Source organism: Thamnophis elegans, chromosome 5, assembly GCF_009769535.1.
Source record: "Thamnophis elegans isolate rThaEle1 chromosome 5, rThaEle1.pri, whole genome shotgun sequence".
Classification (NCBI taxonomy): Eukaryota; Metazoa; Chordata; class Lepidosauria; order Squamata; family Colubridae; genus Thamnophis; species Thamnophis elegans.
This window is the reverse complement of record NC_045545.1, coordinates 84,472,546-84,500,458: the sequence shown is the minus strand read 5'-3', so window position 1 is coordinate 84,500,458 and position 27,913 is coordinate 84,472,546. Positions and strand designations below refer to the sequence as shown.

The 27,913-nt window shown below is 41.6% G+C and overlaps 1 protein-coding gene across 1 annotated transcript in view; it reads left to right on the top strand.

Moving 5' to 3' along the window:
* CTCFL (CCCTC-binding factor like) overlaps positions 1-23,845 on the top strand; it is a 31,678-nt gene extending 7,833 nt beyond the window's left edge. Inside the window, exons 2-7 of the mRNA XM_032218609.1 lie at positions 4,303-4,333; positions 4,991-5,167; positions 8,684-8,817; positions 20,887-21,011; positions 21,996-22,150; positions 23,757-23,845. Coding sequence (XP_032074500.1) covers positions 4,303-4,333; positions 4,991-5,167; positions 8,684-8,817; positions 20,887-21,011; positions 21,996-22,150; positions 23,757-23,845 — 711 coding nt within the window. The remainder of the gene's footprint in view (positions 1-4,302; positions 4,334-4,990; positions 5,168-8,683; positions 8,818-20,886; positions 21,012-21,995; positions 22,151-23,756) is intronic.
* The last annotated feature ends 4,068 nt before the right edge of the window (positions 23,846-27,913 follow it).

Sequence of the window (27,913 nt, the reverse complement as noted above, 5' to 3'; positions counted from 1 at the left end):
TATATATATATGAAGAAAGATAAGAAGATAAGATAAGATCTTTAGTTTGTCACCCATTCACTTGCAAGGAAGTACTAGCTCTAGAACAATGTTTCTCAAACCTTAGCAATTTTTAGATGTCCAAACTTCAACTCCCAGCTGAGTTAGGAATTCCGGGAGTTGAAGTCTACATATTTTAACTCAAAGGTTGAGTAACACTGCCCTAGAGTAACTTGGGACAGGCAGGAGAGGCAAGATAAGGTTCAGTGATGAGGCAGCATTTTTCTTGCCAAAATAGTGTCTTGCCAATTCAAGGATTGGTGGACAGCACAGCTCAAAAGTTGGGGGAGGGGGGGATTAAATTCCTTTATGTCAAAATCAGATGCTAAATATAAATATAAATATGGTATTCAGATCTGTGCAGAATCAAGGGGTTGTTTAAATTGTGCTAAAAAGGCCAAAGGTGTAGCCGGTAAGTACGAAAAATGAATGAACTCACTTTATGACTTTTGTTCTAACTCAGTAAAGAACGGACCAGTGATGGCTAATCTTTTTTTTGGCTCTGGTGCTGAAAGCACATGCGCAAGATTGTGCACACACGCATGCCCACACCCATAATTCAATCCCCGCCCTCCCCCACATATGCACGCAGGTCCCCACACGCTCCCCCCCCCATGCATGCGCGCACACCCTCTCCATTCCTTCTTGAAGCCTGGGGAGAGCGAAAACAGCTCTCCCCTCCCGGAGGCCCTCTGGAAGCCGGAAACGGCCTGTTTTCGAACTTCCAGTATGCTTGGTAGGCCCATTTTTTGCCCTCTCCAGGCTTCAGAGCTTGCTGATGCGTGCTGCCATTAACTTCGGACAACGGCTTTCATGACCTCAGAGATGGTTCCATATGCCACCTGTGGCACATGTGCCATAGGTTCACCATCACGGGTATAGACAAATAAAGGAGAAAATGCATTCAGAAGTATTTTACGTACAACAGGTTTAAAGAGAAGACATGCTGCAGAAATAGTTTATTGGAAAATGAATGAAAAAATACTGAAGAAATAAAATTGTAGAGAGATTTTTCAGTGATTTCTTACTGCATCGGCAGATGTCAGAGGTTTTTACTACACTTATACCTGAATTGTTATTTTGTAGTCCTTTTAAAGGGCTCCGACATGCATAAGTAACACATAGAAGTAATTCAGTTTTACAAGCAAAAAATCCAACATCACTTAGGAGAACATTGAACAAAGGATCGTTAAAGAATGCAGCTGTGAAATGGTTTACCTTTCAGATACAACACACAACATCGCTAAATCCAGGAACAGCTGTGGGGGATTCAGAAAGTCAAGATGGTGCTTGTCTTAATAAGATGAAAATCCACCTAAAACTTAATCCATCTGCCTTTGACTTGTAACAATTTATATAACCATCCATCTTGCAATTTTGAGTGATGCGAACTGCTCACAAATATGCAATATAAGAAGGCAGGGATTATATTTATGGAATTATATACTTATGATAAATCTGTGTAGGCCAACTTTGTGGGTTGTCAGCCTCTACTTCGCTTGCTTGCTATCGGCTGCCATAGTAGCGGGGAGGATGGGGGCTGGTAGTTTTTTGGGGGGAATTGCTAGGTGCTGGAGGAGTCAATAGGGAGTTTTGTTCTCACCATCTTCTGCACATGCTGATGGCTCGTGTTTAGGTTTGGTCAAGGTTAATCGTCTCTGCATACCAACTGATAGAGGTCAGTTGAAGATGCACCCCACATGACACCTTTGGGAGTTGCAGATTGGACATTGGGTTGGGGTAACAGGAGAGGGTCCTGGGTAAAAGTTTGATATGTACATGTTCACGCCGTTTTGCTTCAGATCTTGCTTTTCTTTAGCTGTTTTTATTTCATGTCCAGTAAAAGTACCTTTATCTCTATTCAAATGGAGTTGGGGTTTTTCTTTTCTTGGATACTGAATGAGGCACGCCTGACATGGTTAAAGAATTTTCACAGTTCTCCCAAGACTTCTTAAACAATAGAAGCAAATGAAAATAAGCACCAATAAAAAACCTGTAACAATCAAATGAACATTTCTTTATTAGCAATTGTTGCAATGCCATATCAACAATTTCGTGAAAATCCAATCAAAATGAATGTTTAATTGACCAAGCCTATTTCATATTAGTGGTTTGTTGTTGTTGTTTTCTAAAGTACATTTTATTGAAACATTTGACATTCCTAAAGGGTAATGCAAACTGAAATAAAGAGAGAAGAGTGTAGAAAAGAATTACAAAGTTTGAAGAGAAAAGGATACAGGAAAAAAAAAATTACTAAATGAATCCCAATCTTCCATGCAAGAAGCGTAATCAAATGTAATACAGGTAATTCTTGACTTACGACCAGTCACTTAGCAAGTGGTCAAAGTTATGTTGGGTGCCTCAAAAGATGTTTTAAGACCCACTTCAGACCTTCTGAGGGTCATGTGACCACATTTCAAGCACTATGCAACCAGCCTGCCATTTGCAGTGTCCCAGGATCACATGGCCATGATTTACTAGCATTTTTTTCCAGTTTGCCCAAAATGCTTCGTAATGAACCATGAGTTTGCTTAACTACTGTGGATTCGCTTAATGACCGTGGTGATTCGCTTAATGACCGTGGTAATGACTGCTGCAAAAGTAGGTTGTAAAATCAGGTCAGTCACTTTACGACCATAATGGGCTGGCTTCATTATAGTCATAAACCAAGGACTACTTGTATTCCCCCACCCAATATTAATTGTGTTGATAATCATCCCATCTTGTGCAATCTCTGACAAGTTCATTAGATTTACAAAAGATGATATTATTGGTTTAATCTCACCTTAAGAGCATTAGGAGAAATCATTAATTTTTTTTCAAATTGATTTGCTAGGGTGCATATCAATCGCTCAAAAGCAGACATGTAAACAGTGCTTCTCCTGAAACATGTAAAATTCTGTCAGACTACTGTAAGCGGAAGCAGTCCTTTAATATGCCCAACCCCACATTTAAAGCTTTTAAACTTAACCCAGGACGCAGAAGAGCTCCAGCAATCAGGCTGGTCACTGTAGTGCATTACATGGATTGCCTACACCTAAGTCAGAAAAAAGATCTGTAAAATTTGATTCTGGTCCAAAATTTTTGCAAAATAGATAAGCCAAAAAATTTGCAGGCTGATGGATGATAATAGCTGGAATCAGGGACGTGCAGTCAGGGGAGGCAGAGCCTCACCACTGTCATCATGAAAAGAAAAAAAATGTAAAAGGAAAAAGGCAAGAGCTGAGGTCAGGCTGAGCTAGTTGCTGCCAGAGTCACCGTGGATGACTTTACTTAGTGCTTAACTGTTTAAAAAAGCCTCTTAAAAAGCGCCCTCTACAGGAGGAGGCAGGAGAACGACATGCCTCATCTAGTCTGACTTTAGGTGTTTTATGATCACTCAAGCAGAGTTAAGCAAGGGTAAAAATGCCTGATGTAGGTGAGGCACGTCGCTCTCCTGCCTCCTGTAGAGGGTGCTTTTTTAGAGGCTTTTTTAAACAGTTAAGCAGAGTCATCCACGATGACTCTGGCAGCAACTAGCTCAGCCTGACCTCAGCTTTTGCCTTTTTCCTTTTACATTTTTTTTCTTTTCATGATGACAGGCAAGAGCAGAGTTGAAATCCTCCCTGAAACAGCTGGAAAAGGTACGTGTGGGTCGCAGGGAGGGGGAGTTCAAACTTCATCCCTCCCCAAGTGTAGTTTAATTGCAGGCATAGCCACGTTGCCTTTTCAAAAACACAAACACACACACACACACACACACAGCTGGATAAAACTATATAAGCCCAGCTTCACTGATTACAAGTTTGAAAAGGCAACGTGGCTCCGCCTGCAAACAAAGGCTCGGATCGGCTCCCCTCCGGCTTCTCTGTCTCCTCTCTCACCCCAGCCTGCAAGAGCATGTGTCTGTTTGAGAGAGGGGGGAGAGAGGGAGGGAGGAGGAAGAGGGAGAAGAAAAAGAATGAAGGAAACTTTTTCGCAAAGGAAAAAACAAATGCTGTTGCTTTAAATCAGAACTGAGCATGCCTGGCTGTGGAATTCTGGGAGTTGAAGTCTACAAGTCTAAAAAAATTTAAAACCCACCACTGTGTCCATGCCTCACTAGCCATAAACCTCACTGCACGTCAGTGGCTGGAATTTAAGGTGACACCCCCCCCCCAGGAACCTGTCTAGTCTTTTAAAACTGCCTAGTCTTCTTTTAAACCTGTCTAAAAGGATAACACTAATCACATCTCATGACTGAGCTATAGAATATCTCAATCCTTCTAACATGGTGTCTTCCAGATGGCATGGGAGGAATCGCCATTTAGTCAGGGTACGGTAAATCTGGGAGGACAATCCCAAAATACCTGGGAAAAATAACAGTTGGGGACCAGCTGCAAGGTTGAGGGTGGGTGGCACTATTTTGTACTAGTCCTCCTTTCATGGTGTTGATCAGGAATGGGTGGTCTCTCTTGCTCCCTACAATGTGGGGGCCACAGAACTCAGTATTTTCTCCATTCTGCTGGGTGAGGCAAAGCTGGCTGGGGAATTCTGGGAATTGAAGTCCATAGATCAAAGTTGCCAAGGTTGGACATCCCTGCTTTAGAACATCATTTCCCCTAAAGTCAGATTAACTCCAAACCCATTGGCCTTCTGGAAGAGTCTGAAGAAATGACTTTGATATCTATCTGGGTCTTGAGGCCACCTGGATCCGAGAATTTACATTTTTAGTTCGCTAGCATGGATGTGGAACCTGGAAAGTAGCTGTATTGCTGGAAATATTGAATATGGTTTCCCATATATCGGCTGGGTTTTTTAGTTTTCATTATTTTTCGTGTTATTATTGATTTTTATTATTTTATTCGATTGTCTTGTGTTTTTAACTATGTACATAAGAGTCATAGTGAGATAGGCAGCTATGTAAATTTATGAAATACGTAAATAAATGTTACCATCTGGGTGTGACAAGCATTCCTGTTTTACTTTTAAGGAGAGGTGGCTTTTGATGATTTATTTAACCTAGCCAGCAACTTTCTTTCAGGAAGCCTTCAGCAACACTGCAATATCTGTATGTTCACCACATTCAGTCTCTCTGGCCTTAAATGCCACGTGAAGAAACATTCCCATGAAAAGCCACACCTGTGTCACATCTGTCTTAAAGTTTTCTGTAACGCTTTCTCTGTGGCGCAACACCCATACAGGGATGTCTGCCTTCCCGGGTAAATTGAATCCCTCCTCACTGGAACATGTCTTTACAGTTTGTTCGGCTGTTTTTATGACCAACTAGCCGATAACCCGGCATTGCCCGGGTATTTATTTATCCTAATTCTGTATTAGGTTGGAGGCACCTTGTGGAGTATTGTGAAGCTGGTACAATGGTGACTCCACTGTGCTGTATAGTAGAAGCCATCTTAAGGCACAACAGGCCTTAAGGCCCTAACCCTAACCCTCACTAATGCACACTATCACTGTCAAAAGTACTTTGATTTGACACTATAGATATAATTCATTCCTTTTCCTTTCAGCGACCCAGGCGTTCCAGAGTTATGCTGGAACACACACACACATACACTAAGGGGTGGTAGGAGTGTCTTAACCCCCACAGTATTTGTTTCCAGAGAATAAGTCATCTGTGTACCAAGTTTGATTGAAATTGCTCAAGGCGTTCCAGAGTTATGATGGAACATACACACACACACACACACAGAGAGAGAGAGAGAGAGAGAGAGAGAGAGAGAGAGAGAGAGAGAGATTTTTTAATATATAGATTTTAGGAATATCAATCTCATAAAATAGTTCCTCTCTTAGCTTTCTGTTTGGGAATATTTTGCAAAGGCTGTTCCCACCCCCCCAACCAATTGATGAGTATAGAAAGCTACAACTGTCTGCCTTGATAAGCCAAGCCCAAAATTACGGTCTCCTAAAGAGCTAATTCGTCCAGACAAAGTTCTCCACCAACTTTCTTAGGGCAGGATTTGAGATATGCTAAGGATTCACTTCTTCATCTTTGTGCAGAGACTGGAGCATGATTGCCCATTTCATAGCCAGCTCTGCCTTTAGGCAGAATGAGCAGGGTAATTTCATTTAAAAACTATTTATACAGTTACTGTATATACCCATGTACTCTTATTCCCTTTCAGGTTAAGTAGCATAATGTGAAGCGTAGAAAATGAAAAAGAGTTAAAAGGTGATGAGGAGAAAAAAAACCTTAGAGGAAAAATAAAAAAGAAAAGGAAATTACTACTAAATCTATTTCATAGCAGCACCATTGAATATTCCTCACCATATTTTTTTTTTATATATATTTGCAGGCTAGCGTTCCTTTACAGTCCCTCAACTTACAAAAGTTCACTGAGTGACAGTTCAAACTTACAACAGCACTGAAAAAAGTGACGTGTATTTTTCGCACTGAGGACCACTTCGGCATCCTCATGGTCACATGATCAAAATTCAGATGTCTGGCAACTATCTCATATGACGGTTGCCGTGTTTCGGGGTCATGTGACAAGCAAAGTCCATGGGGCAGTCAGATTCATTTAACAACCATTTTATTAATTTTAACAACTGCAGTGATTCACTTTGCAACTGTGATGAGAAAGGTCGCAAAATGAGGCAAAATTCACTTAAGGAATATCTCGCTTAGCAACAAAAAAATTGGGCTCAATTGAGGTTGTAAGTCAAGGACTACCTGGAGAAGCCCTTTAAAGGCACCATCTGTAGTTACTGCAGCATGGAGATAAGAAGGATTGTTCTCTGAAGAATCATTTTGCAAAGTCCTCCTTTGACTGAGTAAACAAAGATGAGGTTTCCTTTGAAAGAGGCACTGCCATTCGTGGTACGTGCATTTTTAGTTAGAAGCATAGGGAATTTAGAAGTAAAAAGAAGTAAAATTCTGCCTAGCATAGCTGGCTGGGGAATTCTGGGAGTTGCAGTCCATACATTGCCAAGGTTGAGAAACACTGGTCGCCTAAATTGAAATTTTACTCTACCTTGAGCTTTGAAATGTGAATTTTGGTTCCATATTCCTGTCCATGAATCATTGCAATTCATTCAGGTTCCAAGCCAAGTGCAGAGAAGAGCAACAAAGATGATTAGGGGATGGGAGGCTAAAACATATGAAGAATGGTTGCAGGAACTGGGTATATCTAGTTTAATGAAAAGAAGGACTAGGGGAGACATGATAGCAGTGTTCCAATATCTCAGCGGCTGCCAAAAAGAAGAGAGAGCCAAGCTGTTCTCCAAAGCACCTGAGGGCAGAACAAGAAGCAATGGGTGGAAACTAATCAAGGAGAGAAGCAAATCTAGAACTAAGGAAAAATTTCCTGACAGAAAAATTCATCAATGGAACAACTTGCTTCCAGAAGTTGTAAATGCTCCAACACTGGAAGTTTTAAAGAAGATATTAGATAACCATTTGTCTGAAATGCTATAGAATTTCCTGCCTAAGCAGGGGGTTGGACTAGAAGATCTCCAAGGTCCCTTCCAACTTTGTTTATTCTATCCTATTCAATTCTATTATGACACCATTTGTATATTAAAATGCATGTTTACATCCCCAAACAATCTCACAAGAATTCTTATCTTTTTAAACCCCAGGAGTCACTGAGAGAGATTTGGGTGGGCCATGTAATTTTTCTTAAATAAATAAATGCTGTATACATTTAACCTTAAGTACAATAAACAATGAAGGATTTATCACGCATCTTTAGTCCTTGCTCAATTTACTTAGCATTCCATTCTTTGTTATATATCCTTTACTTTCATCACTTCAATTGCAACCAACTTGTAAAACATTCTGTAATTCAAGGTTATTTATGACATAATGTGCTTTCTGTAAATCAACAGGCAGACCATAACCTTTTCTCCTCAAATTCATATTCTCAGTTATCTGTTGAAGAGGCAAAATCCAGTTTGCATAACCTATCTGGCATAAAGCCATAGTGTTATTTCAGATTTTATTTACATGTATTTATCAAATTTCTACACTTTTATTTATTTGCCTTTATCTATTATTTATCAAATTTTTACGCTGTTATTTTCCTTTATTATTTATTTACCAAATTTCTACATCATTTTGTTCATTCCCTTTGAATCAAATTCTATCAGATTCCTTCCCACACATACTTAATAGTCTAATTCCTTATAGTTTTTCATTCAGTCTAGCTATTTTTCACTCTGCGTTCCTTCAGTTGCCAAGCACAAACGCCATCCTCAAACTTCAAAACAAGTCACATTCAATAATTAAATCACATCCACACATTAACACTTCTCAAGTTCATTTATTCCATTTATTAATTACATTTTTATCCCGCCTTTTATTATTTTTAAAAATAACTGCAGGCAGCAAACACATCTAAATCTTCCTCCTATTTTCCCCACTATAACAAAATCAGGACTATGTTTCTCCTGCACACCTGATGCTGATTTACCTCATCTCTACCACCTGCTATTTTAACTTTTTTTTTAATTAAAAAACCCCCACTAATCCTATGCACAGAATTAACAGCATTTCTAAGTTGCTTTGAAGTATTTGATGAGCCATTTTCCACCTTATTGGATTCTATGCCTAGGTAGATGTAAAACTAACAGCCCGCTATCACAACAAATTTCTCAGTATTCCGGGTAGATTTGGATTTAAAGGTTTCAACTGAATACATTTTGAAATTCTGCTGCTCTTTTGCAGGGACTAAGCCACAGAAGTGTAATGAATGTGGTATGGCCTTTGTGACAGTGGGGGAACTTTCCCGCCACAAGCGATATAAACATACTCTGGAGAAGCCCTTTAAATGCTCCATCTGTAACTACTGCAGTGTGGAGGTAAGATGGATTGTTCTCTGCAGAATCATTTTGCAAAGTCCTCCCTTGAGTGAGTAGAGAAAGATGAGGTTTCCTTCGAAAGGAAGCACTGCCATTCATGGTACATGCATTTTTAGTTAGAAGCATGGTAGGGAATTTGAAAGTAAAAATAAGAAAAATTACACACACACACACACAGACACACACATACGTGCATTAACAACGCACATTGCAATTAGTAGGGATGAGTGGATGGGACCTTTAGGCTAAGGTGACCAGACGTCCCGCTTTTGGCGGGACACCCCCGCTTTTTGATGCATTTTCCCGCGTCCCGCCCGCTTTTTTAAAAGGCACGCTTTTTTTGGCGCTCGCAGCTCCCGCCCATCAGCTGCTGGGCTGGCTCATCGTTCTGTTCTATGCTACCACCTACAAATTTAAGCCAGCCCAGCCTGCCGCTCACTGATTTGATTGGCTGGACTTCAGCCAATCAGTGAGCTGGCCAACCAGCTCACTGATTGGCTGGAGTCCTTAGCTGAGGACGCATGCGCGAGTCTCCATTTTATTTCGTCTTTGTTTTGGGCAGCTGCGCTTACTCACTGGTGGTGAGTAAATCATGTTTTGTATTGTCTAATTTGGTACCGTGGGAATCGGGAGGCGCTGGGCTGGGGGAAGGAGACAGCCCCCTTCTCCCCCTTTGCAGAGTTCGCAGCCAGCCCCTGTGCTGCGCTGGAACGGGCAGCAAAAGCTCTGGAACCACGTGGAAGTTCTCTAGTGTGGGAGTAAAAAGCCGCTGCCGGTTGCGCAGAGAACTTCCACTCGGTCACGGACGGAGCTTTGTGGTGGCGCCTGTGCTGTGCGCTTGCCTTCCCAGCGACCACGCCGCAAGTCCGCGAGGCGTGGTCACGTCCCGCCGCCCTCCCCTGCAGCTCTCCTGCCGCAGAGTCCGTTTTTCAGCCTTGCTGCCCTTGCAGACAACTTTCACTCGCTTCCGCGGCTCTCTCGCCGCCCGGCAGAAGCCACGTGGAAGTTCTCTGGGCGAGGTGAAAAACAGCCGCCGCCCCGCCCGCCCTCCCCGGCTGGGCTGGCTTAAATTTGTAGGTAGCATAACGAAATGATGAGCCAGTCTGGGCGGGGGAGCCTCCCCCGCCCATCAGCTGCTAGCTAGCTCGCTGGGCTGGCTCATCGTTTCGTTCTATGCTACCTACAAATTTAAGCCAGCCCAGCCTGCCACTCACTGATTTGATTGGCCTGGACTCCAGCCAATCAGTGAGCTGGCTGGGATGGAAAATTTTCAGCACGCCACGTGCTGAAAATTTTCCATCCCAACCAGCTCACTGATTGGCTGGAGTCCTTAGCTGAGGACGCATGTGCGAGTCTCCATTTTATTTCGTCTTTGTTTTGGGCAGCTGCGCTTACTCACTGGTGGTGAGTAAATCATGTTTTGTATTGTCTAATTTGGTACCGTGGGAATCGGGAGGCGCTGGGCTGGGGGAAGGAGACAGCCCCCTTCTCCCCCTTTGTGGAGTTCACAGCCAGCCCCTGTGCTGCGCTGGAACGGGCGGCAAAAGCTTTGGAACCACGTGGAAGTTCTCGGGCGGCTGCTCCCAGCTCTCCTGCCCCGGAGGGAGCAGCCGCCCGAGAACTTCCACATGGTTCAGGGGCTTCAGGGGACATCTCGATATCTAACCGTTAAGGGAGGAAGGCGAGAGCAGCTGGAAGCCAAGAAAAATTGAGAGAGAGGGAATCGGGAGGCGCTGGGGGGAGGAGACAGCCCCCTTCCCTTTGGCTTTGCGGAGTTCACAACCAGCCCCTGTGGTTCCATCCAGAGCTTTGCCGCCCGTGCCAGCGGCAAAAGCTCTGGAACCACGTGGAAGTTCTCGGGCGGCTGCTCCCTCGCTCTCCTTTGCCGCCCGTTCCAGCGCAGCACAGCCTGTGCTTCCTTCCGACCTTCCTGCAAATGCTCCGCGCTCTCCAGAAGGGCTAGGACGGGTCCGGCGGCTAAGCAACGCGCGGCCTTCGCCGGGACTGACAGCCGCGGTGAAAGTAGCCCCCGCCGACCGCCCTCGCTTTTGTCTGCTGGGTAGTGAAGGCGGCGGCGGAGGAGGAGGAGGAAGCAGCCCGGCGTCGCTGCTCGCCGCGCGCTCCCTCGCTCACGGCCAGGCTTTGGTGCTGCCTTTCCCGCTCTGTGCGTGCTGCCCAGACCTCTCCTCCTTCCGTGGAGTCCGTTCGTGAATCAATGGGATTCGCGGAAGGAAGAGAGGTCGTGGCAGCGGCAGACGCCAGCAGAGAACGTCCTCTGGCTTCTGGGGCTCCCCGCTGCTGTCCCGACCTCTCCTCCTTCCGTGGAGTCCGTTCGTGAATCAATGGGATTCGCCGCGGAAGGAAGAGAGGTCGTGGCAGCGGCAGACGCCAGCAGAGAACGTCCCCTCGCTTCTGGGGCTTCCTTCTGGGGCTTCCGCTGCTGTCCCGACCTCTCTTCCTTCCGTGGAGTCCGTTCGTGAATCAATGGGATTCTGTTAAGGTTACAATTGGATGTGTTGGACGAATCTTAAAAGATGAAACTTTTATTAAAACGTTTGACTTAACTAAAAACGTCTTCCTTTTTCTTCTTCTTCTTAAATATGATTTATTTATTTATTTTTACTTCAGAAGTTTGATGACCGTTGTACAAACTAACCCAACCTAAATGTAGAGGAGGAGAAGAAGGGGGGGGGATTTAAAAAGAGCAGAGGAAAAAGAAAAGAAAGCATGAAGAAAACATAAAGAAAGGGATGGGAGGGAGGGAAGGAAGGAAGGCACTTTATGTTGAAACAGAAAATATTATATAAGGAAGAAAATGGAAATAACTTAGGAAGGAAGGAAGGAAGGAAGGAAGGAAGGAAGGAAGGAAGGAAGGAAGGAAGGAAGGAAGGAAGGAAGGAAGGAAGGAAGGAATTGCACTTAATATTGAAGGAAAAGAGAATGAAGGAAAAAGTATTGGAAGGATTGAAAGAAGGAAGGAGGAACAAAGAATTACACTTAATATTGAAATGGAAAAGCAAATATAATGAATGAAAGAAGAAGTCTAGGAAGGAAGGGAAGGAAGGAAGGAAGAAACAAAGACTGTTGAAACAGAAAAGATAATATAAGGAAGAAAATGGAAAGACGTATAGGAAGGAAGGAAGGAAAAAAGGAAGACAATGTTGAAATGGAAAAGAATATAAGGAAGAAAATGGAAAAAATTATAGGAAGAAAGGAAGAAATGTACTTAATATTGAAACAGACAAGGGAATGAAGGAAAAAAATATTGGAAGGATTGAAAGAACAAGGTTTTCCTTGTATGGGATTGATAGTGTCATTCTTAAATTTATTCCCCAAAATTGTTCCCATTTGTCTAGTTCAATGTTATAGCCAAAGTTCTGTGCCCATTTTATCATTGGTTCTTTTACAGTTTCCAATTTCCTCTTCCATTTGATACTTCGAGAGGAATTTGTATATTTTCCCTATCATCTTTCTGTCCAGACTTTGAATAATTTTATTCAATTTGTGTGGTTCTGTTTCAATACCATATATTTTAGTGTCTTTATTGTATTTAGTTTTAATTTGGAGGTAGGTTAGCCAATCACCTTTCATATTCTGATCTGCCAATTCTTCAATTGTTTTTAAATTTCCCTGTCTATCAATTAGATCTCTGTATCTTAGAATTTTGTTCCAATCTGTAAAATTTGGGTGTGTCGTTCTTTCTGTTGGTGATAGCCAATTTGGGGTTTTCACATAGTGTTTTTTTTTTTTTTTTGAGCCATTGTTGCACTAAAGTTCCAATTAAATGATTTTGAAAGTATTTGTGCGTTTTATGTTTGTCATTCCATAAGAAATTATGCCAGCCTGCCTGCAGGTCATGGCCTTCTAAGATCAGAATTCTTTTATTCTTTAACTCAATCCAATCCTTCATCATTGTCATTGTTACTGCAGTTGCGTATATACTAGGCTCCCTGTGTGCTTCCATCCATCGCTACGAAGATCTGCTGACTCTGCCTGCCTGCTGGTAAGTGAGCCGGGTTTTTTCTTTTATTTTTTTAATGTATTTTAAAATAATATTTTATTTATTGTGCATATGATTTTTTAAAATAGTGGTATTCTGTGTTGATTCTTTTTTTAAATTGTCTTAGACTATTTAAAAAAAGATTCTATCCAAAATAAATTGAAACAAGCCATTTTTAAAATTTCTATGCACAATACTTTGAAATGGACTCAGGAGTCATGATTGACACTGAGTGAATTTGCACTTTAATAATCAGGAAGATACAATGGCATTGAAAAAAGTGACTGATGACCATTTTTCACACTTAGCGACCATTTTCACACTTAGCGACCGTTGTGGAACCTCATGGTTTAAAATGATTTTACTTCAATTTATTCTGTGTGGAATAGTTTGAAATGGTGACAGTATAAATTATTGCTGGTGTAATACTTAACAATGGTTTTTAAGGATTTCTTTTATTTATAGAATACCTTTTTATTATTTTGGGGGGATTTTTATTTTTAAATTGTTTATAAAATGTATTTACTACAAGAAATGTTCCTTTTTGCAAATGTGATCTTTGCAAATCTTTGTGATGCAATATGTTCAGACCAGGTTTATGTGTCTCAAAGTGGCTGCTATTCTATGGGCAGGCCAGGTTGGTGCAAGGCAGCTTTGCCAGATTTGGTGTGTTTCACCCTCATTGAATTTTATATAGTATAAAATCATATAATTTTAATTTTTTTTAGATTATTAACATGAGTAAGAAAAGAGGATGCAAATTCAACGATGATCTAAGAAATGAATTTCCTTTTCTTAAAAAAACAAAAAGCGATCACATAGTAAGATGTGAGAAATGCAATGGCGAATTTTCTATTGCGCATGGTGGGAGGCATGATATTACAAAGCACTTGGAGACGCAGAAACATAAGAGATATGTAGATGCTGTTGCATCTTCCTCCAGAATGCAAGACTATTTTCATAAACCAACATATGCAGACGAAGACAAGAAATTAGCATTGACAGAAGGACTTATGTCTTTTCATACTATTATCACAATCATTCCTTCCGATCTATGGACTGTACATCACAAGTGGTCAAAAAGTTATTCAACAAAAAAATTACCTGTGCTAGAACTAAATCCGAGGCAATTGTGCGTAATGTGCTTTCCCCATATGCATTTACAGAATTAAGCAAAAATCTAGAGAAAATTAATTTTGTATCCATATACTCTGATGCATCAAATCATAAGGATATCAAATTATTTCCAACCCTTATTAGATTTTTTGATTCGGAAACTGGAATAAAAATTAGAATGTTAGATTTTGTTTCTTTGCCTGGCGAAACTTCGGAAATAATTTTCAGTTCCATTGTTAATATTTTGGAACAAAACAATTTAAAACACAAAATAATTGCATATTGTGGAGACAATACGAATGCAAATTTTGGAGGAAAAGTGAGAAGGGGTACCAATAATATTTTTTATAAATTAAACCAAAACCTTAATCAAAACATTATTGGTGTTGGTTGTGCAGCGCACATAATACATAATGCCATTCAAACAGCTGCTGACTTGTTGCCCATAGATGTGGAAAATATTATTGTTAAAATATATTGTTATTTTCATATATACACTGTGCGCGTTGAAAGTCTTAAAGAATTTTGTGAAGATGCGGAAGTCGAATATCACAAAATGCTTGGATATAGTAAAACACGCTGGTTAGCTCTTTTGCTAGCTGTCAAAAGAATTTTGAAACTATACGATCCTTTGAAGTCCTACTTTCTATCACAGGATAAATGTCCTAGAATTTTAAAAGAGCTTTTTGAAAAAGAATCTTCAAAAATTTGGCTAGAGTTTGTACACAATCAAGCAGCTCTTTTTCAAAATAGTATAAAACTTATTGAAGGTGACAAAATTTCGGCAATCGAAGTAGCAAATGAACTTAATAATTTAAAATTTCAGTGTCAACAGCGGTTAGATGCAATTTTTATTCCCATTACTATCCGTAATACTATAAGGCAGCTAGAAGAAGAAGGTGCAATAAATCGTGCAGATACCATGAATCATTTTAAAAACTTCTATAGTAACTGCGTAGATTATTTAGAAGAGTGGACGGTACATTTTAACAATATCGAACATTTTAATTGGGTTGAATTAAAAAAAGAACTTGATTGGCATGATGTGCAAAAATCATTCGAGCATATTCATCAAAATTTCCCAAATAGTGATATTTCCGAAACTAATCTTTTTACTGAGGTATCACATTTAAAACTATATATGAATAAGGAAAAAGTTGAATCTTGGGCATCAGCAAAAATGACAATAGAGAATAAATGGATAGAAATGTTTAATCATTTTCAAAGAAACCATATTTCATATAATAATGTATTAAAAATTGTGGAATACGCGCTGTCCTTACCAGGAACTAATGCTGCGATTGAACATGTTTTTTCTACGGTAAATCAAGTGTGGACATCAGAAAAATCACAATTAAGTTTTGAGACTTTGAAAGCCATTTTATGTGTAAAATATAATTTAACGAATTCGTGTGAAAAATTTCATGACCTTTTAAACAATGACAGCAATCTACTAAAAAAAATTCACTCAAGTGAGAAATATGCCAAAGAGTAAAATTATTCTGTACATAATTTTTGTCAATATATTTAATAAATATAAATGTAAATAAACGTATTATATTTGCACTGTACATAATTTTTGTCAATATATTTAATAAATATAAATGTAAATAAACGTATTATATTGTAGTTATGTTGAAATAAAAAAATATTACAATACTATTTTTGTGATGTATGAAAATTTTTGTTGCTCCATATAAAATTTTTAATCAAGCCCCCCCACCCGGCAGAAGCCCCGGGACTGAGTGGAAGTTCTCTGCGCGAGGTGAAACGGCCGGCAGCTGCCTCTCCCATGAAAATGAAAGAATGGAAGGAGGAAGGAAGAGAAAAAAGGAGGAAGGGAGTGAGTGAGGAAAGAAAAGGATGGAAGGAGGGAGGAAGGAAGGAAGAGAGGGAAAGAGCAGAAGACAGATAAGGTGAAGGTAGATAAGCAAGAGGAATGAAGGAAGAAGTGAGGAGTCTCGAGGAGGGGGAAAACATTTAATGACCAAAGTTACAATGGCATTGAAAAAAGTGACTGATGACCATTTTTCACACTTAGCGACCGTTGCTACCATTTTTCACACTTAGCGACCGTTGCGACCATTTTTCACACTTAGCGACCGTTGCAGCATCCTCATGGTCACGTGATCAAAATTTTGTTTGGCAACAGATTCGTATTTATGCTGCTTTCAGTGCCCTGGGGTGACCTTTTGCCAAAAAATTTTTTTTTAAAAAAAGCCCCCCCCCCCCCCCCGGTCAAGGGTGTCCCTCTTTTCCAATCTGAAAATCTGGTCACCTTACTTTAGGCTGGCATGAAGCTGCAGTGTGGTTGAGATTCAACCTAGAACTAAGAAACTTCCTGACACTGAGAATAATTAATCAGTGAAATGGCTTTCCTCCAGAAGTTGTGGGTGCTGGATAGACCAAGGGTCAGATATGACCTGGGGGGGGGCTGTAAAATGGCCAGATCTAATCCAGCCTCTGCTTGAAGATCCTAAGGACATGGAGCCATATTGGTGGGCACATGAGCTCAGCTACACACGTGTGTGCCAACCAGCTGATTTTCAGGCCTTCTGGCCCCATCAGAAGTCAGGAAACAGGCTGTTTTTGGCCTCCATGGGGGGGAGAGGCCATTTTCACCCTCCCCACGCTCCTAGAAAGAGTCTGGAGCCTGGGGAGAGTGAAAAATGGACCTTCCAGTCTGACCGGAATTTGGCAAATGTTGTTTTTGGGCTCCGGGGGAGAGGGGTAGGCCATTTTTGCCCTCCCCAAGCTCCTAGAAAGGGTCTGTATTATGGGTCTGGACGAAGGACAAGGCAGGAGGCAGTCTGAGGTAAGAACAGCTTCGTTTATTGTAGAACAATCAACTATGTACAGAAGTAGCAGTTCAGCACCTTCCCTGCTTGACAGCTATTTATACGGGCTGTCAAGCAGGGAAAACCAATAGGCACGCCCCTAGCGGCCCGCGCTTAGCCAAGCCGCCTCTTGGCCAATCAGGACGTGGCTTGGCTTATTGCTAGCCGCTAGGTCATAAGTTGAGGACTTACCAATATTCAATAGTCTGGAGCCTGGGGAGGTAAAAAAGCAGGTATTAAGACACGCCTCAAAGGCTCGTCTCAAAGTCTTCCAGCCACCTGAAATATGGAGGGTGACTTCAAACAGGAATTGTCTACAGCAGCATTTCGCAACCTTGGCAACTTGAGGATGTCCGGACTTCAACTCCCAGAATTCCCCAGCCAGCAAACGCTGGCTGGGGAATTCTGGGAGTTAAAGTCCGGACATCTTCAAGTTGCCAAGATTGCAAAACACTGATCTACAACCATCTTGGTTTTAATTCAGTGTTAGATTAAACCCTGTATTTGCTTGAAGATTGCCATTACATCTTCCCTTACAGGAAGCTTTCCTTTAGCAACGGCCTTGTTTAGTAACCATTTACAGTTGCGACAATAATGAAAAAGTCACTTTCCTACCAATCCTCCCATGTACGATCTTCACAAGTCTCTAAAGCAAAAGAAAGGTGAAGTAAAATCATAAGAACAATTGCTGTTCATTTACTGAACCCTTTCGTTTAATAACCAAGCTGCAGTTGCTAAACAGCTACTTTTACAGTATAATTGTTTTTTTTATAGGCTAGATCAGGGGTGGGTTTCTTGCCCCGTTCCAACCGGTTCGGTTGGAACGGGGCCGGCAGCATCCTCATGCATGCGCGCGGTGCACGCATGCGTACTAGCGTCTGCGCGACGCTCCAGCTGCTCCTGGAGGATCGCGCAGGCGCTGTATGCGTCCTGTGCATGCGTGGAAGCGCAGAACTCGTCAAAACCGGGTAAGGACCGCGGGCGGGCGGGCGCGCCCTTCGCCATTCCTGGAAGTTACTTACTTCCGGGTTTGCCGACCAACCGGTTCGCAGGGACCGCCGCGAACCGGTTGAAACCCACCCCTGGGCTTGATATATTCAGATCTTTAATTGTTCCCTGTAGGACTTGGTTTTACAGACCCTTCACCTTTATCCCTTTCAAACTTGCTAAAAATTTGTCCTTTTCTTAAACAGCAGTGCTAATTCTTTATTAGGAATACTCCTTACGTGGAAGGGAAAAAAGCCTCTGAGAGATAATTTTAAAAGCAAGGACAACAAAATCCCAACAAAAGACACTCTGGAAGTATTAAGCAAATGCGGGGTTTTGTCTAATGCTGAATGAAAACCAAGATGGCCACCAGGAATCCCTGTTCGAGGTCATCCTCCGTATTTCAGACGGCAGGGAGATTTGAGAAGAGCTTCTGAGGCTTGTCTTAATACCTGCATTTCATTCCTGCTTCTGGTAAATAGATTTTGTATCATGTTCAGAAATCTGTTTGCCTTGCTGGATGAAAGAAAGACAAGAAGCTTAAACCCCTTTCAACTCTTGTGAAAACAGTGGTTTGTTTCTAATCAGCGTTAACATATTCTTGTGGATGTTCCGTGGATGAAGCAGGAGCCCTTAGCATTGATTTTTTTTTTTTTTTTAGAAACTAATGAGACATCAGCCACGGGAGAGCTGATCGCAGACTCCTTTAAACAATATTTTCTTTCTTTTTTTTCATTTTTGGAAACAACATATAAACTTCTATCTATCTCTATTGATAGATAGATAGATAGATAGATAGATAGATAGATAGATAGATAGATAGATAGATAGATAGATAGATAGATAGATAGATAGATGATATAGATAGATAGATAGATAGATAGATAGATAGATAGATAGATAGATAGATAGATAGATAGATAGATAGATAGATAGATAGATAGATAGATAGATATGGCTCTGTGTGTGTGCGTGTGTGTATCAGGGGTGGGTTCCTGCCAGTTCTAACCTCTTCTATAGAAGAGGTTCCACAAATCTACAGTGCCGTTTAGAACTGGTTCCAGCTCCCTCCACTCGCCCATCCGCACATCATCAAGATGAAGAGCAAGAGGATGAATTCTGGGAGTTGAAGTCCACAAGTCTTAAAGCTGTCAAGTTTGAACACCCCTGGTTTTTTTTCTAAAGGGTTAGGGGTGCAAGGGTTTTGTAACTTGGCAGCTTTAAGATTTGCACACTTCAATGCCAGAGTTCCTGAGCCAACATGACTGGAGGAGGAATTCTGGGAGTTGAAGTCCACAAGTCTTGAAGCTGTCAAGTTTAAACACCCCCGGGGTTTTTTTTCTAAAGGGTTAGGGGTGCAAGGGTCTTATAACTTGACAGCTTTAAGACTTGTGTGCTTCAAATGCCAGAGTTTCTGAGCCAACATTTTGGTTGTTAAGCAAGAGCGTTGTTAAGTGAGTTTCACCACATTTTACAGTTGGCCACGCCCACCCAGTCACATGGCCTGCAAGCCACTCCCACAAAGCAGGCCACACCTACAGAAGAGGTTCTAAAAAAAATTGAAACCCACCACTGGTGTATGTGTGTGTATGTGTGTGTATGTGTGTGTATGTGCGTGTGTCCCAGAATAACTCTGCAAAGCCTGAAGCAATTTCAACCAAACTTGGTAAACAGAGGACTTACTGTCTGAAAAAAAATATGCTGTGGGAGTTAGACACCCCTAACACCCCTCGGGGTGTGTGTTCCATTAATATACAGCCTGTTGTGCCTTAAAATGGCTTCTACTGTACTTCCGTAACATAGCTTCTACTGTACAGCGCAGTGGAGTAGCCATGGTAACGGCTTCACAGTACTCCATAAGGGGGCTCTGTCTGATAAGGGGGAAAATCCAACATTAGAAATTATGTTTGGTCCAGACATGTTCCCGCTATAAATAAATACACGGGCAACGCCTGGTTATCAGCTAGTATTAAATAAAAGGGGAGTAATATAAAAGGATGTGAGGATCTGTATATATCTGTTGTCTATCATGCTGCATATACGCACAAAATCACCAGTTGCTCAGGTTTGCTATGCAATTTACATAATTAGCCATAGTTTATAGGGTTTTTATGCATAGTCAAGCCACTGCGTGCTTTTTTTTCTTTATAACTGTCTGTAATATGGCATTTATGCACAACTTACTTGTGCATCATTTGTATGCAGCTTTCACAAAGTAGAAACAGTTTGGGCTGCAACTTTCTTGAACATTTTTTTTTTTTTGTATGTAACTTTCAGACTCGCGGATTTCATCTCCTAGAATCCTGAGAGTTGAAGTCCACAAGTCCTAAAAAGTAACCAAGTTTGGAGACCCTTGCTTTAGAACAGGGTTGAGGGTTGCATCAGGGTTGTGTTTGACCGGGGGGGGGGGGACATGGCCAGGGAGCATGGTGAGCTCCATGTTACTCATCAAGGGTCTTTTTTCAGCCACAATCACTTCCTGCTGCCCTCTGCCAGTGAAAATGAAGCTCGGAGAGCCATGTGCAGCCTGCCCGGGCTCCATTTTTGGCACATCGGCCTCCTGCAGCCCTCTACCAGTGAAAACTGAGCCCAGAGAGGCCCCACCAGCCCATCCGGGCCCCATTTTCAGCCACGACATCCTCCTGCAGCCCTCTGCCAACAAAAACAGAGCCTGGGGAGGCCACACACAGCCCACCCGGGCTCCATTTTCGGGCACAACATTTTCCTGCAGCCCTCTGCCAGTAAAAACAGCACGGGGAGATCATGCGCAGCCTGCCCGGGCTCCATTTTCAGCCATGACGGCCTCCTGCAGCACTCTGCCAGCAAAAACGGAGCCTGGTAAAGCCACGCGCAGCCTGCCCGGGCTTCCTTTTGGCTGGCAGAGGCACCGCGGGCCAATCCTTTGCTGTTTCCAGGGCAGGACCGCAGGCCAGATCTAAGCATCCCGTGGGCCAGATCCAGCCGATGGGCTTGAGTTTGACACCCCTGCTTTAGAACTTGCAATGGCATATTCTAGTGACAAGCATTTAACAGCATTTCTAAAAAGTCAACTTTATTTTTTAATGGTGAATTGTTTCAGCAGCACCCTCCATGCTCTTGTAATTCAGAATCTTCTTTTGTAAATTGTAGGCCGGCAAATTGAAGCGCCACATTAGCTCACATACAGGAGAACGTCCTTACAGTTGTACGATGTGCTCCTATGCTAGTAGGGACACTTACAAATTGAAAAGACATATGGCAACTCACCCAGGTACGTATTAAAACTATAATGGCTGCCATTAAAGCAGAGTAATGCTAATGCCCAGTCCTGTGGGGCTATGAGATGCTGAGCCACTAAAGGAAGAAAGATAGGCACGTGAGCAAAAAAGCAAGGCGGAACAGTTGGAAGCAGATGGTACTCCAGAATAGCAAAGTCGGGTATTCAGTGGATTTGAAGACAAAACAAGAGAAATTATTTGGAAACTAATCCAAGAGAGGAGCAATCTGGAATTAAGGAGAAACTTCCTAACAGTGAGGACAATTAATAGCAATAGCAATAGCAGTTAGACTTATATACTGCTTCATAGGGCTTTCAGCCCTCTCTAAGCGATTTACAGAGTCAGCATATTGCCCCCATAGTCTGGGTCCTCATTTCACCCACCTCGGAAGGATGGAAAGCTGAGTCAATCTTGAGCCGGTGAGATTAGAACCACTGAACTGCATATAACAGTCAGCTGAAGTGGCCTGCAGTACTGCACCCTAACCACTGCACCACCTCGGCTCCTAACCAGTGGAAGAGCTTGCCTTCAGAAATTGTAGGTGCTCCATCCCTGGAAGTTTTTAAGAAGAGACTAGACAGTCACTTATCTGAAATGGTACAGGTTCTCCTGCTTGAGCAGGGGGCTGGACTAGAAGACCTTCAAGGTCCTTTCTAGCTCTATTCTATTCCATTCTATTCCAGTCCAATCCAATCTAATCTAAATGGAGTTCAATGAAATGGTGTCAAGGAAGTGGGAGAACAAAGAGAGATCTCTAGGTGGCCAGATGGGCAAAACTTCCCGTCAGTGAGAAAACATCTGTCCCATTATTAGCTCAGGAGTTCATGCTTGCAGCTTTTCTTCTTCTACTATAAAAGAATCTGAAACCTGCAGATATCCTACAGATGCAGCATCCTTTTGGGGTGAGGATGCAAAAAGTAAAAAATATGCTATCATTTTCAGCTGTGGCATTTTGCTGTCTAGTTCACCAGTCCTTACAAGTATGTGTGAAAAACCCTTTGAGTGTGTGATTTGCAAATCCAGATTAACACAGGCTGAGACTTTGAAGTTCCATGGTTTGCATAAACATGGGGAAAATGTACCAAAATACCAGTGTCCACACTATGCCGCATCTGTTGCCCGGAAAGGCGATTTAAGTAAGTTTCATAAATTCCTCCCCCCGCCCCCAAAAAAATCTTTCTGTAAAAGTACATAAAAAATGAAGGTCACCGTCAGTATCCAGCTTGACTTAATAAATCTATCCCCAAAGTATTGTGCTCTGGCTCATTAATTTCCAAAGCAAGCTCTTGTCTTTTTGCAGTAAATAAAATCTGATTTCTCCCTCAAAGATGCGATCAGTGAGCATTGTTTCTATGTCCAATATCAATCATTTGGGCTTAGCATGTTCCTGACATTTTCATTTTTTTTTCTTGCAATTTTTTTAGGATCCCAGTTCCTGGTTCACCAACAAATGTGCGCTCGACAAAAGTGCGCCGACGAAACCATGGCGAGAAAACCACGAGTTCTAAATCGCACTGACGAATGAGCGCAGAAGCGTGCCGACAACAGCGCGCCTTCAACAAAGAAGTAATAACCACAAGTTCTAACCCTAACCCTAACCCTAACCCTAACCCTGAACCTAACCCTAAACCTAACCCTAAACCTAACCCTAAACCTAACCCTAAACCTAACCCTGAACCTAACCCTGAACCTAACCCTGAACCTAACCCTGAACCTAACCCTAAACCTAACCCTAAACCTAACCCTGAACCTAACCCTGAACCTAACCCTGAACCTAACCCTGAACCTAACCCTAAACCTAACCCTAAACCTAACCCTAAACCTAACCCTGAACCTAACCCTGAACCTAACCCTGAACCTAACCCTGAACCTAACCCTTACCTTAACTTAAATCGCGCTTCTGTCAGCGCACTGTTGTCAGCGCATTGATGACGTCGCGGTTTTCTCGCCACGGTTTTGTCAGCACGCTTTTGTCGTGCACGCATTTGTCGGGTCACGCTAGTAATTAGGAAAGTCACCAAAATTGGAGGGATTCATTTTTTTTTACTACTGGTTCTGTGGGCGTGGCATAGCCTGGCACGTGTGGCAGGGCAAGGATGCTGTAAAATCCCCATTCCCTCCCCACCCCACTAACTTGGTTTCCAGCTCCTTTCTCCTGTGCATGGCAACAGAAGACCCAACAGATCAGCTGGGACTCAGGAGGCAGCAAATAAATGGGGGCGGAGCCATCCAGAGGTAGTATTTGCCAGTTCTCTGAACTACTCAAAATTTCTACTACCAGTCAACTGGCTGAATACCTCCTCTGTCAGAAATGCCTTAGCACTCTGTTCTATTTTTTGTTAATTTTCACTGATACTTTTTTTTTAGATTGCCCTGAATTCTTCTCATGCTTTCCAGCCCTTCTTGGGCCATTGCAAGTGTTCCCTAGTATACTTGCACATGGATAGAAGTACAATGCAAAAAGATGCCATTGTACCAATAAATGATAATATTTGTAGCTCAGGGTTGATGCCTGTGATTTATCTGTGATGTGTCATTTGATTTTAAGTTCTGAGCCTGAATATTAATATACGTTTTAAAACTGTACAGGGATAAAGCAGGCGAGACCATCAAAAGAAGCCACCTATTAATTTTACAAATTCTTCAAATCAAACTGCAGGGCAGGCAAGATGCTATATATCTCTGAGAGAAAGCCTTAGGAAAATGTAAGGTTTAAGTAGGATTTTAACCTGCATGGAATAGAAGAAGGCAGTGTGGCTTTGAAAACTATTCGAGAGCAAAGCAGTCAGTACATCAATGCCATCTTTGATGGGTTTATTCCCAGGGTTTGAGGTGAATAAGGTACATTTCAGAATTTCTTCATTTTGTGATCAACCCCATTGATGTATGGGAAGCAATTAAAAACCGGTACTTGAGAAGTCTTTATCCCGGAGATGGTTAGAAGAAGATGACAGGACATTTGCTTAGTTGACTGTCATGAATGCAGAAGTGGCTTCAAGAAGTCTGTGCGAATGATGAGTACTCAATAGGCCAGGGACATCCACAGTAGAGGCAAATAAATAAATAAAATCAAGGCAGCAATACAATTGTGCAATCAAAAATCCTCCTCCCTTTTTAAATGTGTCAACGTGTATGTAAAAACGGGCACAGCATCAGTCTTGCAATTTCATCCAACGTTTGCCCCTGCTGTAGGCCCAGATTTTTAGAACACAAATTGATTCATTATTAGGTGAACAAACCAAAATATGGAATCTTTTTTTAAGTGAAAATTTTAAAAAACAAACCTTTACAAATATTTATTTCCCTCCACCCCCCAACCCCCCCAACCTCCCCCCCGGACTTCCCAGAACCAATACAGGGTATAAATCTTTAACAAAAATATTTTAAAATAAGCTTAAAAAGAAAAAAAAGTTAATAACATCTTTCACTTGAGCTTTAACTCCTCCTTGCTAGGCTAGCTCTAAACAATTTTTATCATTCCTGGTTTCTTTAGTCATAAGCTATCTGAAATTTCTTAGTCCCGTATTTATTTTGAGTATACTCAATCCATCTTTTCCACTCCAGTTTATATCTCTCGTTTGAATGGTCCTTAAGATATGCAGATATTTTAGCCACCTCAGCTAGGTTTGTTACTTCCAATGTCCATTCTTGAATAGTAGGAAAATCTTCCTTCTTCCAGCATTGCGCCACCAACAGTCTAGCTGCGGTTATTAAATGCAAAATCAGGTTAATCTCTACAACTGTACAATCAGTAATTATACCTAACAAAAATAACGCAGGGGTAAACTTTATCCTTTTTTTAAGAACATTTTGCATAATCCACCATATTTTTATCCAAAATGCTTTAACCTTTTTGCAATATATGAAAGTAGGTAGCATCAGCACAATCACATCTCCAGCATTTAGGTTGTAAATTCGGATACATAGAAGCCAGTTTTTTAGGATCTAAATGCCATCTATAAAACATCTTGTAAAAGTTTTCTCTCAAATTTTGGGCTTGTGTAAATTTTACATTTCTTACCCAAATCTTTTCCCATGTTATCCAATATTATTGGTTCTTCAAAATTTTGAGCCCACTGTATAAAATACAGTCTTTAACTAGTTCTGTTTCCGAATCCATTTCTATTAGTACATTATATAATCTCTTTATATGCATTGGACTTTGATCTCTAATTTGTTTGAGTAAATTATCCTCAACTTGCATAAAGCCGACTTTTTGATCTATTTTCCATCTGGCCTGTAACTGCCCATACTGAAACCATGATTGAATTGCCTTTTCTTCTTTTAATACATTCAAAGGTTTTAACTGTAATACACCTTTTTCTAAGGTAATAAGCTGTCTGTATGTAATTACATCCTGTTTTTGTACTATATTTATATTTTCTATTATGTGTCTAGGAATTGCCCACATGGGTATCTTATCACATAATTTGTATTGATATTTGTTCCAGACCCGCAGTAGAGCATTCCTTAAAATGTGACTTTTAAAGTTCTTATCTACCTTTTTGTTATATAACAAATAAGTGTGCCATCCATATACCAAATCATGTAAAATATGGAATCTTAAATGGGAGACTATGCAGAGGAATAAAAAAGTTGATGGCAAGAAACTGAGGGTTATTACAGCCTTTCCAACTTAATGCTGTCCAATGTTTTGAGATTATATCTTATCAAATTCCCAGCCACCTTCAGCAAAGGCATTATAATCCCAGCGAGGAAGCCTACTAAATGTGTAATTTTTAGGGTTTTCTCTGTTTCATTCAATGCTATGTATGTACATTCTTTGGAAGATGCTTTTGCAAAGATTTTTTTTAGTGAGACTGAATTCAGGACTGAATTTTGAAATAAAGCGAAATAGCACCACCTTTTGGCTACGGGAGGAAGTTCAATATGCTCCATAAACCATCCTTTGCATTTGCTTTTTGTACATTTAAAAGGGCCAGGAATTATTGCTCTTCTTAATCAGAAACCTCCCTCCCTTCCTTCCTTTTTTCCACCCTCCCTCCATTCCTTATTTTCTTCTTCCTCCCTTCTTCCCTCCCTTATTCCCTGCCTTCCTCCCTCCTTCCCTCACTTCCTTCTTCTTATCCTAATCCTAATTAGAGTTCAGTTGGTGCATCTTCCTTGAAGTCATTTAGACAGTTTCATATTACCATATTACCCTGATGTCACAAAGTGGAAGTCTAGACCTTATTGGAGAATTTCTCCTCAGCCTGGATAAATCCAGAGAAAACTCCCACTCCATTTCTTTGCTCATGAAGCTGACAGGGAAATGTTGAGATGCCTCTTGTGTTTCGCTAATGAAAAAAGGACAACCACTGTCATACTTGCAGCAAGGATTCTAGAGTGCTTTCCCCTGGCAGGGCTGGAATAATTATTTTGAGGTTGCATAGTTAGACCTTGAGTTACGCACGTAATGGAGTCTGCCCCTTATGGTTGTAAGCAGTGATGGTTTTTAAGCGAGGCACCCACAGGTCCCACAGGCCTTAGGCCTGCTTCCCACCCCACCGGAGTTTTGGATGGTGCCTGATTGGACCATGTGATGGACATTTGGGTGTTGGGCAGGGATTTGAACTTTCCTATGGGTGGGCGAAACCTGGAAACTTTCAGATTTGGATTTTCCCAGATGTGCCAACATGACATCTGTAATAAAATGGAACTTTGAGCCTCGGAGTCTTCTTTCTTTAGGGGTGTTACTTGTAATCCTGACATTTGCATATTTTAAAAAAGGCACTGATTAAATTACCTTTTTATAATAAGTAAAATTCCAGCACAGATAGAATCACATTTTGAAAATTGCAATAATAGAGAAGCCATCGTAACATCTGCACGTTGAAATCTGTTTCAATAAATGTGAAGGGGGGGAAAAAAGACACTCCAGCTTTTCACTAAAATAATGTCCCCTTATGCTGAGATCGTCCCTTGTCCCTGTACTGAGAAAGCTCATCCCTGGTTAATACAGGTTTCACCAATCCTAGGGCAGCCATCCCCAGGTCTGGTGCCAGCCAGAGACACAGACTTGAACTCACAACATTGCCCATGCTAAACGGAGAATTATGGAAATTAAAGTCTCTCTTCCATTGGAAATTAAAGTCCACATATTTGCAGATGGGCTTTTTGACCTCTTCCTGTATACATTTTGGTTTCCCATGTTGATGGAGATGTCCATTTTAAAGAATTACTTTCCTTCTAGCACAAACTTGTTCCACTTTGGTCTCTTTGTTTGTTTGTTTATTAGCTTTTTATCCCGCCTTTATTACTTTATCAATAACTCAAGGTGGCGGATATACTTAATGCTCCTTCCTCCTCCTATTTTCTCCACAGCAACAACCCTATGAGGTGGGTTGAACTGGAAGAGAGCAGTTGGCCCAAAGTTACCCAACTGGCTTTCACGTCTAAGAGAGTAAAAATCACAGTTTCTTTGTCTCTAAACATAAGCAACTTTGCGTGACACAACAAATGCACGCACAACAAAAGCGCGGCAAGAAAACTGCGACGTCATAAATGCACCCATAACAACAAGCCGACAAAACCGCACCCACAAAAGCGCGATTTCAGTTAAGGTAAGGGTTAGGTTCAGGGTTATGTTCAGAGTTAGGTTTAGGGTTAGGTTTAGGTTTAGGGTTAGGGTTAGGGTTATTAGGTTGTTATTAGTTCTTTGTTGAAGGCACGCTTTTGTCGGCGCGCTGTTGTCGGCGCGCTTCTGCGCTCATTCGTCAGCATGATTTTGACCTCGCGATTTTCTTGCCGCTGTTTCGGCGGCGCGCTTTTGTCGAGCGTTCATTTGTCAGTGAAGCACAACTTTGCTCTATTATTGTTAACTGGATGCACAATCAGCCAGATGTTTGGACTGGATTTAGCATTTTTATCCATATTTTGAATCCTTCCCGGGAGGGGGG